The following is a 16,059-nucleotide window of genomic DNA, read 5'->3' on the forward strand; positions in this document are numbered from 1 at the left end:
AGGCAAAGCATCACCAGCCGGGCGAGGGAGGGGATTGTCCCGCTCTGCTCTGCACTGGGGTGGCCTCACCTTGAATATTGTGTGCAGTTTGGGGCACTGCAATATAGGAAAGATATGAAGCTGTTAGAGAGTTCCAAAGGAGGGCAATGCAGATGGTGAAGGGCCTTGAGGGGAAGCTGAATGAGGAGCAGATGAGGCTACTTGGTCTGTTCAGCCTGGAGAAAGAGGAGACTGAGGGGAGACCTCACTGCAGTCTACAACTTCCTCATGAGGGAAAGAGGAGTGGCAGGAACTGATCTGTTCTCTGTGGTGACCAGTGATGGAACCTTCAGGAATGGCCAGAAGTTGTGTTGGGGGGGTTAGGTTGGGTAGTAGAAAAAGGTTCTTCACCCAGAGGGTGATTGGGTGCTGGAACAGGTTCTCCAGGAAAGTGGTCACAGCACCAAGCCTGATGGAGTTCAGGGAACATTCCAGCAATACTCTTGCGCACATGGTGTGACTTTGGGGGTGGTCCTCTATAGGACTCAATGATCCTTGTGGATCCCTCCAACTGGGCATATTCTGTGATGATAATTCTGATATGAGCAGCAGATAAGGGAGAACAAAAGTATGTCTAAAATTTAATTGACAGCGTAAGTCTAATAGCTTTTTAAAAAGTGCTCTTCATCCTTACTTTCATTTCTACCCTGTACAGACTCGCATTGCAAAACGAAGCAGAAAGCTAGTGGACTACGACAGTGCAAGGCATCATCTAGAAGCCCTGCAGAGCTCAAAAAGAAAAGACGAAGGCAGAATTACCAAGGTAGCACAAACAAACATGCTGGCAAAAGATGGTGGCTTTTTTTTTTCTGCACAGAGACAGAGCGAAAGTTTGTCTTCCTTTTGCTGTCTTAGAAATGGAAATAATATCTTGAAGCGTAAATATATATTGAATACTTCAGTGCATGTGGGGGGCACACTCCGTGCCTTCTACCGACGAGTCTCGTTTGAGCCTTAACTTTCTCTCTTGGTAAGACTGAGGGGCCAGCAAATCCTTTTTTGGCTTCTGTGGCATGGGACTGAGTCACATCATTTGTTAATAAAAATTTTAAAAGACCAACAAATAAAACCCAAAAAACCCCAATTCTGGCATGTCGTAGTCATTGCAGAAGTAATGCTTTTCATTTTCTTTTAGGCAGAAGAAGAATTTCAGAAAGCACAGAAAGTGTTTGAAGAGTTTAACACTGACTTACAGGAAGAGTTACCATCCCTGTGGTCACGGTAAGCCTACACAGATATTGTATGCAAGGCCTAAATGGGGTGTAAGAAAAGGGAATGAAGGGGTTTTAATGAGCTGATAGAAATTGGATTGCTGGATTCTTAAAGGTTGCATCCATTGTCTTTTTGAAATAATAAAATGGAAAATGTATGCAAGTGCTCCAAAATATACTTACTGTAAGTGCTTATTTTTTTCAGTATATCACCGAATTCACATTTCAGATTCATCATCATTTCAAATTCATTACCATATCTTAATTCTGCAGTGCAAAAAGGTCTGTGTTTTATGAGTAAATAACTATGATAGAGCACCAAATAGTCTGTGATGATTTTGGTCTACTTACAGGTCACTTTTTGTTGTAACTACATCAGAATACATGTCATACTTTTGCACTGATTATGTCTGTGATGTGAAAGGATTTGATGGCATAGATCGTTCATTCAAGATGTTTAGTCATGAATTGTTTTATTCAGAAAGTTCAGACGATATGAATGGGAGAACAAAATCAATAGAAAGAGAAGCATCTCATTAGTGTGCTGTGTTCTTTAACAGTTGACAATCTGGAGTGGAAATGTGTTATGAGTCACTGAAGTATCCTTTGTCTTCTATGCCTTCTAAGTTAAATCCTGTTAATTTTCACATCAATAGGGTGTTTTCCTGCTATGTTTCTGCCTATTTCAGTTGAAAATCTTCTTAGCACCTCCAGATATTTTTTTTTTGTGGGCCTACTAAAAGTAAAACTGCATATGAACGATTGAGAGTAAGGACCCTTTTATTTTAATATGTGTGTTGCCCACTAACTAGTCTCAGAGAGATGGTAAAATTTAATTTGAGCAATAGGCATATTTTAGAAACCAGTTGCTTTCAGAGTCCTTTATTTTACTTATTACAATTCTTCAGGAAGAAAATAATCTATTGAGTCGACATGTTTCAGGCTTATTTTTATTCCAGAGATGATTTTTTTTAATAAAAGTTGGGGAAAATCACACATGAACACACAAACTAGTCTGAAATTTTGACATTTCATCCAATTATTTACTGAGAGTAATAGTCAAGAGTGTTGCTTGTAGTCTGGAAAACAGTGAGTTCATTTGCCTTTGTGGGCCTCCCACCCATATCTTTTATTTTCTTTTTCCTTTCTTTGTGCTATCCTTTATAGACGAATTGGCTTCTACGTGAACACCTTCAAAAATGTATCCAGCCTTGAAGCCAAGTTTCACAAGGAAATAGCTTTAGTGAGTAAAAATGACTCACATGTGTAATGAATTATGATATGCATGACAGCGAACAGATGTCTTGTAGTAAAAATTTAGCAGAGCCACACATAGGAATTTGCCATAGGTCCAGATTTGTAGTATAACCATTGCCTTTATTTCTATGTGCCATATTAGTTCTCTCCCTAAGGGAAGAGCAGCCCCTACAATTTTGGATTACAGTGCATTATCACTTGTAGCACTAAATTCGCTTTCTACTTTGCTGATTTATTGTTGCCTTCAGTATTTTTACCATGTCAAATTTCTAAGCACCTCTTTGCTTTAATTAGTACGAGAGGAGCATGTCAAGCATTCCCTTCAAGTCTGCTATGTATATGGTCAGCAATTCAGCATTATATCTGTGACTGTTAGAGAAATCAGGTGATTTCAGTGAGAATCCCTTGAATGTGCCTGGCTAAGTGGTAGTGTATTATCTGTAGCAACTACTTGGAATTGGAACCAAAATTTGTTTGGAAAACTGGCTTTCCTGAAGTCCTGTGTAAATTGGGATTAGATTTTTGATGGGGGAAACATGAATCTTCTTGGCTACCCGTGTTGCTCTAAATTTCACGTGACCTCCTTCATCAGATGTCACATAGCAGTCAGTCACACTTATGTACTTACTCTGAAAAACAGCCTATGTTTTTGAAGGACTGCTATTATCTTTGATTCTGTGGATTTTGCTAGGTTTCTATTTAGGCTTTTGCTGTGCACAGCGCTGAGAATTTTTGGAAGGATTTACATTGTAGAGTAAAGTCATCAGATGATATATTACCGGGTTGTCAGTTACCAGAACAGATTTATCACCTGTGCTTTTAATCATCACTGTAGTCATTCATGTAAACTCAGGCAAGTGTTTTGTTCTCACAGCTATGTCACAAACTGTATGAAGTGATGACGAAGCTGGGGGATCAGCACGCAGACAAGGCCTTCACCATTCAAGGGGCACCAAGGTGAATTTACTGCTTTTTTAAATGGATTACGTTGCAGTAGGCTTTGTGGGTTTCAGCTTGTGTAGTAATCACCTACACCATGTGTGGAGATGGCTGCACAATGTGGTAATGAGTGTAGTTTGTTCAGGATGACAGATGAAGGTACCTGGGATGAAGTTCTCAACAGGAGTGAAGTGCAAAGCACACTTTCTCACCAACTTTTTTTCAGAAAAGAAAAGAATGAAAGCTGTTTCAATTTAGCCTAGTTCATTGTAGACTGTTACACCAATTTGCAGCAACCAAGTGTGTACTTATTTATTCTTAGATGCTTAGTTTACAGCAATGTTGCTAACTCTTACAGTTTTTTAAAGCCTTGAAATATTTAGATGTGTTTATAGTTCCTATTATTAGGTGAGAATCCCACCCTTTTGAAATTCAACTTCTATCTCTTCTGCTCCCAGGTAAAAATCAAGATCTGAGGGTGCATTATAAAAGCAAAAAAGCTAAAGTAAAAAGAATGTCACTAAATACCATGTTTTTAAAGGCTTTCAAGAGAAATCTTGTCTTAAAACACACAAGCAAACAGAGTGTAAAATAAGATAGTTCTTTCTTGAGGTCAGTGGATGCCAGTACAGTATTTTGATTTTTTGCTTTCAACAAATATTGCCTTTCTACCATCATTTGATCTCTCAATACTCTAATAGTGATATGCAGAGAAGGTTAAAATTGTAAAACAGTGAGACTTACCAAACCACAATGATATTTGGAGCTAATACATAATTCCATTCAGTCCCAGCTAATCAGAAGCAACAAGAACAGTGTTATAGCTACTGCTAATTTGCTCTCAAACTGGACTTAAACTAGGAACAATTAAGACTGACCAAACAGCATAACATCTGCCTCAAACATATGGCAGCTATTCCTACATTTGTTTTTATCTTGCTTTGGAAGAACAACAAAAGAAATATTGAACCTTCAGCCCTTACACAAAATTTAGAACTACTTTATAAGCACATGACAAAAATTTGTGTTTTGGATTATTTCAGTGGTAATCCATGATAATATGTGTTTGCACAGCACTGCCTCCAGAGCTGTTAGCTCGTGCATCAACACTTCCAGCTGCTTTAGGATGGATTCACAAACTGGACTATGTTTCCATAAAGGATTTGTAAAATACTTTTGAGGGATGTGAAATAACGTAGCATTGGAAGATTTGAAGAAGTTTTTGTAAAAAACAGATATTTTGTCCACCTGTCTCCTAGACCATGTGCAACATGGACATGCTTGTTCCCACTGAATTACTCATGCCATTAATGAGAAGATAATTTTTGCTGCAAATGACTAGACATAAGTTAATGCGGTTTTACTTCCATTATTAGTGATGATGCTCTAAAAGACTGTTATGGAGTGGATCTTCATAGGATAAAACAGCTTTCCTTTTTCGAGGCGTGAGAAGTAGATACTAGACAAGTACAGTATCTAATATTTCCTTTAGAGAACTGTATAGAAAGAAAGATCCTAAAAACTTGTATGCTACTGAATCTCCTGAAGGTTAATATTGTGTCTGGAAAAGAAATTTCTTAATGACTGATTATTTTTTTCTCCTTTAATATTTCCGCAGAAAGAGGTGGTGAGTGTGAGCTAAGCTTATCCTTCCAAAGAATAATTTTTTGTGTGTTAGATTTAGGATAATGTTTATGCTGTAGTCTCAGTTAGATAGTGCTTCTGCTCTCCCTGAAGATATGTAGGAGTCACTCTTACCAAGTACACACTGAGTGCTGTAGTTTATAGCCTCCCTGAGTATAAGCTTTCAGCATTTCTAGGTAGCTGAATACTACCTCAGTGTTTGCACCAGATGTTCTAGGACTTCATCAGATCTTTTCTTAGTATCAGCAGAGCTCTGCTGAAGTCACTTTGCTGCTTGTTTATAGTTGTGGTGAGTTGTCCTTCTAAATTGTGAAATCTTTATAATAATCTTGGCTGTGTTTTATTGAAACCTTTCTAAAGTTGCTGAGCTTTTAAAATTATTTGCATTATTCATTGTTATACCTTCCTGTGGGCTTTTTTATCTTTAGAGTCTTTTATTCTGAGAACCTTGTGAAATGAAGACAATAAATCCATCCCACATTTTATGATAGTTTCAAACTTATAATGAAATGATATTTCAAGTACAGAATCTGAAAAAAGTGCAGGTACGCTTTTTCCTTCAAGTTATAATGATCAGGTAAACAGATGTTCCAAAACTCAAGATGATTCAAAATTAAAGCTTCCTTTGGCACTGTAGATAACTGAATTTTTTAATTGCATTTAATTACAATTTTAGTTTTAATCATTATAGAATTACTTAGCTCATCTCCAGGGTGTACTGCCTTTCATGGTCACTGGCATTACATCAGGGATGCAGTTCAACCGCTGCATCAAATTGTCAAGGTAATCAATCAGCAAGATGTATATGTCCTCGCCGTTGCTTTGCTTCTGTCTAGCGATTCAGGTCCACTGCGCTTTGCAAAAACACCATCACCACCAGAGGAGGCGTCTCCCCTGCCTAGCCCTACTGCTAGTCCCAATCATATGCTGGCACCAGCATCTCCGGCACCAGCCCGACCTAAGTCACCCACACAGGTAAGCGGATACCTAGCGGGAGAAACTGGCCTGTGGTGCAGTGAAAGATAGCTGAGATGGTGGATTTTTCATCTGCGTTGTGACTGAGTCATGGTAGGGAGGCCACTGGTTCTGTTGCAGTCTGTTCTCTTCATTAGTTGTTCATGCTTGTGTCATGACATGAATGGAAAATGGTTTTTGTATCAGGGGGAATGAAGAATTTTTAAGGTGCCTGGTGAATTGGTAGAACTTGTGGTGACAAAGCAAAATACTTCATTAAAAATTATATTGTCTCTAAGGCCCCATATCCCAGCAGTGATAGTTGGGAAAGCCTGTTCCTGAAACCTCTTTGTGAATTTCTGTACATTATATTTTTCTACTCTTCGTTCATCTTCAATTTTATGCTTACCCTGGGAAAAGTTAGCCAGTGATATCACTGGTCTGGCCAGCCTCTAAAACAATAAATACTAAATAAAGCTAGCTTAAATACTGCTGTGCTAATTACTGATAAAGTCATACTTGTTATTAACACTGGATTAAGAAGTTTGCCACTGTTGGAATCACTGTTCTCACCAGTACTGATAGAATCAGTTTAATGCATCAGCTTCATCTATAGTGTAAGAGTTAAATGTGATACTTCGTGAGCATATCAAAGACTTGTGTTGATGGTATGGATGTTTTTGGAATTGGGATAGCTTATGTGATGAATACTGTTTCTATGCTGGGCACACATCAGAAGAAGTTTAATTTTACATTCAGTGAGCGTGCTTATTTTCTCTGATCTCCCAAAAGAGACTGTCTGAATATTCATCTGGTAGGACTCAGTCTCACTGGTGCTAATGGTGTTATGTCACCATGCCACCTGAGGATTTTTTTTATGGATTTATTTTTTTGATATTTTGATAAATTTAAAAATTATCCAATACTATTTGGTATTATTCCAAGCAGTTAGCTTGTCACAGTTATGCGAATCTCTGGAGAGCAGGGGGAATTAGTAAACTAAGCACCTTTGGTTCCCAGGAATGATATGGTCTTAGCATTAAGTATGCTTTAAAAGTAGCAACAGGTGGGCAGGGACAAAATCCCAAAGCTAAACACAAATGAACTCAAGAAGCTGAAAAGCTGCAGAGGCTTGGTTCTGTGCCATATCGTCCTTCCAGCTGTGGGCTGCATAGGAGAGCAAGTGTTTTGCACTCTTGTAGCAGAAAAAAAAAAATCCAAGAATTGCTTTTGTATGAAATCTGATACTTTGAAGGAGTTTAAAACAGAAAGTTGTTTTGCTCTTCTGACCATGTTTATTTCAAGACATTTGGTGGTGAACAACAACTAAACAGTTCCTTTCAATATATGGCTTATTCCCATGGCTTATTTAGGGTGAAGCAGTGGAGATAAAAAGCTAACACACTTTGTTTAGGTTTAGCTTATAGCTTTTATCCCTGAACTAATCTGGGACATTTTTGCTGTCTGCCTAGCTAAGGAAAGGTCCGCCAGTCCCACCACTGCCCAAGCTCACACCCACGAAGGAGTTGCAGCAGGAGAACATCATTAATTTATTTGATGACAATTTTGTCCCAGAAATCAATGTGACAACCCCATCACAGGTAAGCTTCAGTGAATGGTTTACAGGTCCAACCTTGTAGTCACCCTAAGTTCTTCATGATAGTGGCCTTGGGGCTGGTCTTGAGGAGGAGGGAGGAGGAGGGTGCACATAGAAGGCAGAGGCATAATAATCATTTTCTGTATTCTTGAAAGGGTGTTTTGCTGTATGGTGTTTTACCTTTGAACAAGTCACTCATTATCACTCAAAAGGGCTAACACTGCTAGCATACTGAAAAAAGAGACATTTCCTGAGAGACCTGACTAAAAATGCTGTGAAATAGGTGTGTTCGAGATTTAAATGCAGCCAGGTTGTATTATAAGCTGAGAGTTAATCTAAAATGCTCTTTTCTAATCCTAAGCATCTAATAGGGAACTTTACATTGGTCTTTCTTTATTTCTTTTCCTTCATCAAAATCATGAAAAGTATTCCTTTTTTCTTTTGAGGTTTTTTAAAAAATGGAACTTGGCTGGTTTTTAGAGGTATAAAAGGCTGCTTCAGCCAGCTTATTCATTCACTTAGTTTTGCCCATAGAAACATTACACAGACGAGAAGTAATCAAAATTAGTTTTGTCTCATTATTATGAAATTTTTAAAAGTTGCTTATAACAAACAGAAAAGCCGGAGTTGTGTCAAATGAGTCTGTAAAATTTGTATTCAGCTCTTCAGCTTTTACATAGTTATGGTTAATTGCTGGTTTTTTGATGATGGACCCTTTCTATTATGGTAATTGCAACTCTGAAATCTGAGCCTTTGTCTGATAGACTGGAGAGAAATATGTAGATCTGAAGCTTGTGCAGAATGTTTATGAATTTTTGTTTTCATGTGAATCATTGGTTTTGTACTCATTCATTTGTCAACACAAGGGAATGTAGGCACAGCAATGAAAAGGTTATTTTGTACAATTTGAATGTGCAATGCTTTGTTTTCTTGTGGAGGGGAGAAACAGGCGTTGCTGTCTGTAGGGATCTATTTGGAAGAGGCAAAATTATTTACAGTCAAGTCCCCATGCAATTAAAGAATTAAAGGCAGCTCCCAGAATGCAGCCACTGCTAGGCACCTCTTCTGAAGGGAGATAACCCTGAGTTAACTCTGTTCACATGAGCCTGGACATCAGTGGTAAGAGCTGGTGTAACCTGTGCTAAAGGTGTCCCCCTGCATTCAATACTGTATCCAACTAACACCTCTATGTCAGACCAGCTGGGGAAGCAGAAATGGAGTTGGTTTTCTTTTCCATTAAGAGGTGGCACTGGAACAGGGCTTTAAAGGAGTGTAAGTCACATTTCCAGAATCTTTACATTCTTTCTGTGAGAGATTGGCATAAAAGGGGAATGGGATAATAAAGGTGGGGCATGCTTCTGAGAACTGACATCTTTTCCTTGTCTCTCAAGGAAAAATGGGTCCCCCTTCAGTGTGTAATTTATGTCCTTCTGTCCTCTGCAGTCAGTGACTTGGGAATGACCTAAACTGTTCATTCCCTGGCCACCTTCTCAATAATCATCTGCACATCTCTCTCCACAAAACCCACCCCCATCACTAAAGCATCCTTACTGTATGTGAGATCCCTGAGTATGTACAGACATACCCAAATGAAATGATGTATAGATTTGTATCCTTCCGTGAGAGATACGGTTATTGAAAATATATAGCGTGCAATCCTCAGGAGACGTGAACTGATTGCTCTTGGTGCTTATGGCTTCTCCTATACTCCCAAAGCCCTTGTTGGGCAGTATGGAAGAAGCACTCAAGCCTGCAGAGCCTGCTAATAGTGCAGGACTTCCCAAAGGACCACCCTTGGTGTCCCAGACACTGCTGGTGCAGAGACACAAAACCAACAGGCTGATGAATAGGGCTTTGCTGCTTTAATCTGTACTGCAGCGAAATTAGAGGCATCATAAGAGTGAATCTCCTAAAATTAAAACTTACACTAAAGCTTGGGAAAATCTTCAGAGCTTCCTCCCCTCCTGGCATGCACAACAGCTAGTAAGTTTGTGATAGAATTATTTCCTTCTTGTGCCTCTTAATATTTTACTGCCCAGGGAAGCTCTTGAAAGATAAGTTTTTCAAGAGTTGTGTTTCTCTTCTAACAGAATGAAGTACCCGAAGCTAAGAAAGAGGAATCTTTGCTAGATTTGGACTTTGACCCTTTCAAGCCAGAAGTTGTACCAACGGGAGCTGGTCACTCACCCATGTCTCAGGTATCTCTTTGCCTTGAGGCAGGCAAAGCACATGAGTGCAACATGCTGTGTTTGGTAGCTAAGATTTGCCTCGTGTATTAACAGTGTATCTGCAGCGTCTGAAAACCTTTATCTTCCTGAGAGGCTCTAGGCAGCCTCGTATTTCCCCATCAGTAACCCTGTACTTGATGTACTGGAATGAGAGTGAATTGTCAGGTGGTAAAATGAGATGCCTCCCAGTGAGAATGTTTGCTGGTGCCTTGGCCTGGACTTTGGCATGCTCTTATTTTCCATCTTAAGAATAACTCTTAGTGCAAACATTATAATTCTCCAGTGCTTGTTTTTCTGACAACTTTTCTGACCTGGCCTTGATTTTTCATGTCTGAAGAGATGCCTCGGGCGACCTAAGTCTCATGGAGTCAGCATGCAATTGCTTTGCTGTGATGGAGTTTCTGTACCAGGCAGTGGAATGATCTGACTGGTTTTGCTATAAATCTGTTTTAGACTTAACCTCAAGGAAAATGAGAGTATGGAATAGGGTGTTTCCTTGTAGAATGCTGTGTTACAGAAATTCTGCATTTAGTAGTAATATTTGCCATGGTAGTTTCTTGCAGCAATATGAAGAAAGAAAAAAAAAAAAAAAGGAGAAATTATGATAAGTAATAAAAAAGGTTGCAATATTAAGTTGCTGATATTCACTGGCTTATCCTACAGGACCTGTTGTTTTTAAGGCCAGAATTCACCTTCATTGCCCAGAGGGCAGATAGTAAAGTGGGGAAGATCTCCTGGCCAGCATATCTGTATCGCTCTCTTGTACACAAAGAAACAATATTAATACATCATTAGCAAGACCCATTATCCCTGTGGCTATCACTAATCTGCCTTGTTCTGTGAGACGTGAGAGGACTCATCAGCTGTTCAGGAGTGCAGCACTGGGAAAGGAATGAGAAGACAAGCAGGTTTAGGGCTGAGATAGTCCTGATTCTCTGCTGATCTCTTCCTTGGTTTAATTAATTTCTTATTTGGTGTGCAGTGCTAGTTATGTACTGAGATCTGTAGCGATCTCTCATGGGATATGCACTATCAGAAAACTGCTGCATTGTCAGCATTCCAAATGCGATCTGAAATTTCTCACTGAGATTTGCTAGAAATGTTTTATTCTAGCAGAAGCTTTGTGCATTTTACTTGGGGTTTTTTTGCTCCCTCTAAACAGGGAAGAGGATGAGGAAGGAGAATGAAATTCCTTGGCAGTCACCAGTGACAGAAAACTCTAGGTGTAGCTTTGTTAACAACCTTTTCAGCTTGTTTTGTAATAACAATTATTAAAGCAGTGAGATTGCTAAACTTAAGTATTACAGCAAAGGAAGAACATATATTTATGAATTACATCTGCAGAAGCGGCACATACCTGGACTTAAACCAAATTAAAATGAATGTGAAATGGCTCTTGATGTTTAATATGCTGTAAATCTGAGTAGTGAGTTATTACTGTGTCTTTTGCTCATCAAAGCAGAAGTTGTTCAGAGAACCATTCTGTCCTTATAAAATATGAAGCAATATGCACCAATCCCTTCTCTCATGCAAATGTTAGATGTCACATTTAACATTTGCAAATGTTTCAATTTCACATTTTACTTTATTAATGTCTTCAGGTTTTGAGGTTTTGTGGGCTTTAACCTAGGTGTCAATATAGTAGATACATTTTGAAGCATCTCAGACTTTTGGGGCCAACCAGCAGAGCTCCTTCTCATGTGGTGGGCTATAAGTACTTGGCATGAAGTCTGCTGCTTTTTTTTCATCTATTTGGCTCTTCTGTTAAAAGGTCACTAACATTAATTAACCAACTGGACAAGAAAAAGAAAATAACTCGTTAACTTTCTTGTTTTCTTTCCCCAAAAGTATACCGTTTTCCTTTCTGGTGCCAGAGTAGTGAGAAAAACCACTTATCAGTGGATAGCTGGATCATTTTTTTAGCTGGCTGAAAAACCTGACCTCTGTAAACTCTTTAAAGCTGACACCTTGCAGAGGCTCTTGTACATGTTGGAAGTCATTCAGTCACCAGCTCAGAATCTGGCCATTACTCATGCACGTGACAATGTGAGCTTGCTGGAAAGCAACAACTGCTTTGAAATAGGAAATAACCCAATGCATTGCATACTGCCCATCCTGTATAGCCAAGAGGAGTATCATGCAGATACGTGCACACATGTGCTAATATATAAAACGTGAATGTAATATAAATATGCATATAAATAAGTATTATCTTCTCAGTGCACAGTGTTTGTATATACAGTGCAGGAATGGTATTTTTCTCACAGCCTCTTTTATCCACTCCTTTTTTCAGACATTGCCATGGGATCTATGGACGGTAAGCCATAATAATACAGAATTTCCGTGCATATACTTAATACATATTTCCGTGCCTCTGAGTTTGTAACAACCTAAACTCAGATTTACAGTGCTTTTACCAAAAGACAAGATGAAAGATTTACAGATGATGATGCTTTCTAGTATATGAAGCCAGTGTTGCTTAGCCTCCAAAACCTAAGTGATGTCAGTAATCTAGGCTAATAAAATTCACGATCATTATCGCTAAGTGTGTTGCTTTTTCTATGCCTAAATTACAGGTATTAGAGTGTAATAATTTCCTGTAATAATTAGAGTGTACATTACCTGAAGGTGTAGTTCCTCAGGACTTTAGCCCGATGGAGAACCATTTTCTCAAAATTCAGGAGGGAAGAGAGAATTTTGCTTGTTGGCATACAGTGAACTGGACTTATTCACAAAAAAAAACCTGCTACTGTAGGAAACTGTATGAATCCTTCCTTCTTCCTCCTGGTGCCAAATCAGATACAATGAACTGCAGGAAGGAAACAACTCATTTTTGTGAGCTTTCTTTTGACTTAATGTGATGGAGTTAACTGGGTTGACTTGACATGGAGCCTGGTACATTAATTTTTGACCTTTTGTAACTTCAACCAGCACAGAAATCTGTGAATGCTTGTTGTGTATTAAGATTTGCAACACCATTTTGTGAACAAATACCATATGTGATGTATATTAAATGTTCATCTCTTTCTATTGAGTCAGGTTAAATAAAGCCTGGGAAAAAAACCACATATGTAGGCTACCCAGAATTTCAAGGCTGCAAATATCTAGATCAGCTAAAATGCCCAGAAGTGTTGTGAATGTGTTGCTCTAAACTTACATTAGATAGCTTTAACAGTGTCTTCTTTTTGCACAGTTTTATTTATAGCCTTTTAATATTGTATAAGTATTCTAGATTATAATTAATTTTCATCTTTGCTCTAGTTTAAAAAAAAAACACACTTGTGGACTTCCCAGCTAAATGTTTGAAATTAGGGATACTCATTACACAGTTTCTCTTTATGAACTGAGTGCATAGCAGTTGTTGAACTTCCTTGGAACATTTGTGTCTGTTCAAAGTGGCAGTGTAGACAGCAGGTTTGTGGCTTGATGCCTTACTCCATGTGGATGTAAATGCCTCTACAAGAGAATGGAGAATCAGAGCTGCATGCTCTGGGTCCTCTGCATTGCCTGAGTGTAAATACAAGTAAGCCCCACTGCCACTTGCATTTCTTCCTTCCTTGTCACTGTCTCACAGAGCAACTCCTCTTTTCAGTAGAGATGTAGTAGCATTCCTGCAATAAAAATGCCAGTGGCTTGCAGAGGAAAGCAAAATGTGACTTTTTGAATAATGTAATGCAGAAGGTTCAAATTCAAGAGCCTGGGATTAGTCTTCTGTGGAGGGGCACGAAAGGACCTACTGCTCCTTCCCGACACTGGTAGCTCCTGGTTAGAGAACTGCTAATTAATGAACTGCTGCTGTAACAAAGTACATCATGGTCTTCTTTTCTGTGTATGTATATATTTATACATATATCTTTATATTCATGGCTTTATATGTATGACTTTATTCTATACAGACAAGCAGCGAGTTGGTGCAGCCGGTAAGCAAACCTCCCCTCAAAATTTCAACCACTCTAGAGATATGCTTAATCAGTGTGGTGTAATATATAGTCTTCTGGTTTTGTCTATCAGTGCTGCTCTTTTGCATTATAATCTATTGCCTCCAAATGTTGCAAACCACATAGCTTTTCCTTAAATGGCTTAATTTAGTCACTTCATTCTTTAAATTAAATTTGCTCATGTAAAATATAAATTTTGTGTTTTCTCATCAAGTCCGCCTTTATCTTTTTCATCTTGTGTTTTTTCTTTGCTTTTCTGTCTGCTTAAAGCCTGACTCTTCAAAAAGTCTTTCCCTGTGTAACCTGGTCATGGAGGAAACCCCAAACAGTGGGTCATCAGAAGATATTAACAGATCTCAAACTAATCTAGGTTCACTCAGCTGGGGCCTAGATGTTAGCACGCCCAGTGTCAGCCAGGAAATTACTGCAGGCGGTTCTTTGCTTTTCCATGGGGCAGAGCAAACCTCAAGTGAATCCATGGGTACTCTGCCTGCTAGTGTTTGGCCTGCAGTAGGTGAGCAGGAGGATTCTGCACCAGGGTCAGCTTCTGTAAACGAAAACCAGAGGACTTCACTGGAGGACCAGTTGGATGCCAAAAATGTCCCGTGGGAAGATGTGGTGACCAATCAGCCTTTAGAGAACATAACCAGTTTTGAGACACCCATCCTGGGAACTGATAGCTTGTTGGATGAACCCCTCCCATGTGATGTGCAAAAGGCAGAGGAAGAGCGTGAGGAAGACGAGTGGGCAGGTGTCAAGCCAAGTGAAAAGGTAGAGACCGGAGCTAACTACAAGGAGGTAGAAGGTACAGAGGAACTGGAAGAGCGAGGTTGTGAAACCAAAGGAAACAGTGAGGCAGAATTTCACGAGGGTTTAGCAAAATCAGATCTTGAAGTTTTAGTCAGCACAGAGGTAGAAAATTTACATGTGCTTGAAGATGATGATGGGAATACTGGGAGAGCTAGTGGTGCTAACCTAGAAAACCCTAGAGAAGAAGAATTCAAACAGGTCCGTGTCACTGAGGAGACAGATGGAGAAATACCATTGTTGAGCACAGGGCTGGAAAGTGCAGACAAGGTATTAGTGTACAACTGTAAAACTATAGAAAGCACTGACACTGAACCTGAGAGAATCCTTGCTGTCTGGGATCAGGACCATGAAAGAATATCTGAGGGTGCCTTAGACCAAGCTGACAGTGGTGCTGGTGAGAATACATCCACAGAGTGTATAAACATGAGGGCACGTGCTGACCTACAGATAACTGACCACACAGAAAAGTACTCTACAGATACTGTGAGCAATCTGTGTCACGCTGAATTATTCAGTGCAGAAGAGTCTGGTAAAGGAACTGAAGACAACAGCATCAGCCACCTCCCAAATGGTAGTTCTGGTACTGAAGGTCAAGCTGCTGCTGGAAACCAGTGGGCATTGCAGCCCAAGACAGCTGATGCTGTTAGCACAAGCTGTGGTAATCCTTGCCTAGATAATGCAGAAGACCAAGTGACAGGTAGGGCAGCAGAACCAGTAGTCACTGAAGAGCATCCTAGTAGCAGTGGTGTTCCTGAAGCCTTGGAAACAGACCCCTGGCAGGCAAACTGGGATCCAACAGTTACTAATGATTCCTGGGGTTTTTCTGATCTGTCAGATAGCCAAGCCAATGGACTGGATAATTGGCCCTTTTTCCCCAAACAGCAAGGCTCAGATGAAGGTAACATGGAAAATATTTGGTTGGGCATTAGTAATAAATGGTCTACAGAAGACTTAGGTACTGATAACAGCTGGGGAGAAGTAGGTGGAAGCACAGGTGATAAAATTCAGGAGACACCAGTAAAACAAGGTCATCCTGGGGAGCAGGCAGGCATTAACAATCCTGGACCGAGCAAGGAGATAGCTAGACCCTTGGCTCTGTTTCAAATGGGAAATTCCAGAAATGCTAGCACCGAGAGTTCAACTAGTCCTAAAGACAATGAGACCAACAACTCAGATTTATCTGAAGATGAAATTGCTAACCGGAGATATGGATTGTTGTACCAGGAAATTGAGGCTGATAAAGAAGAGGTACCTACCCCAGTGTGTAGCCTAGTCTAGACAAAGAGTTCCTTAGGCCATGCATAACCTTGTCTTTTAAAAACATTCCATTTGTGTGTTTCCCACTGCCCTCCCTAAGCCTGTGCTATTCTTTTTTTGAAAAACTGCCTTGCAACTGTTCATAGTGTGGTGCCCTTCAGCCGTGTAATGAAGCAGGCTGACAT

The 16,059-nt window shown here is 39.6% G+C and overlaps 2 protein-coding genes across 2 annotated transcripts in view; both read left to right on the forward strand.

The window, feature by feature from the left end:
- LOC114066141 (amphiphysin) overlaps positions 1–16,059 on the forward strand; it is a 93,341-nt gene that overhangs the window by 54,707 nt on the left and 22,575 nt on the right. The window contains exons 6-14 of the mRNA XM_027900597.1: positions 695–802; positions 1,175–1,260; positions 2,418–2,493; positions 3,382–3,464; positions 5,927–6,065; positions 7,517–7,645; positions 9,732–9,839; positions 12,163–12,186; positions 13,766–13,789. Coding sequence (XP_027756398.1) covers positions 695–802; positions 1,175–1,260; positions 2,418–2,493; positions 3,382–3,464; positions 5,927–6,065; positions 7,517–7,645; positions 9,732–9,839; positions 12,163–12,186; positions 13,766–13,789 — 777 coding nt within the window. The remainder of the gene's footprint in view (positions 1–694; positions 803–1,174; positions 1,261–2,417; positions 2,494–3,381; positions 3,465–5,926; positions 6,066–7,516; positions 7,646–9,731; positions 9,840–12,162; positions 12,187–13,765; positions 13,790–16,059) is intronic.
- LOC114066142 lies at positions 14,012–16,052 on the forward strand. The gene is made up of 2 exons (XM_027900598.1): positions 14,012–15,314; positions 15,453–16,052. The coding sequence occupies exons 1-2, from the start codon at positions 14,117–14,119 to the stop codon at positions 15,893–15,895; spliced, it is 1,641 nt and encodes a 546-aa protein (XP_027756399.1). The 5' UTR covers positions 14,012–14,116; the 3' UTR covers positions 15,896–16,052.

The sequence above is a fragment of the Empidonax traillii genome, unplaced genomic scaffold (genome assembly GCF_003031625.1).
Source record: "Empidonax traillii isolate 1590-97213 ecotype Southwest subspecies unplaced genomic scaffold, ASM303162v1 scaffold741:size898883, whole genome shotgun sequence".
Taxonomy (NCBI): domain Eukaryota; kingdom Metazoa; phylum Chordata; class Aves; order Passeriformes; family Tyrannidae; genus Empidonax; species Empidonax traillii.

Coding starts and splice junctions, on each gene's coding strand:
- LOC114066142 (XM_027900598.1), top strand. CDS start 14,117: ATGGAGGAAACCCCAAACAGTGGGTCATCAGAAGATATTAACAGATCT. Junction 15,315..15,452: donor TGCAGAAGACCAAGTGACAG/GTAGGGCAGCAG, acceptor CTGATCTGTCAG/ATAGCCAAGCCAATGGACTG.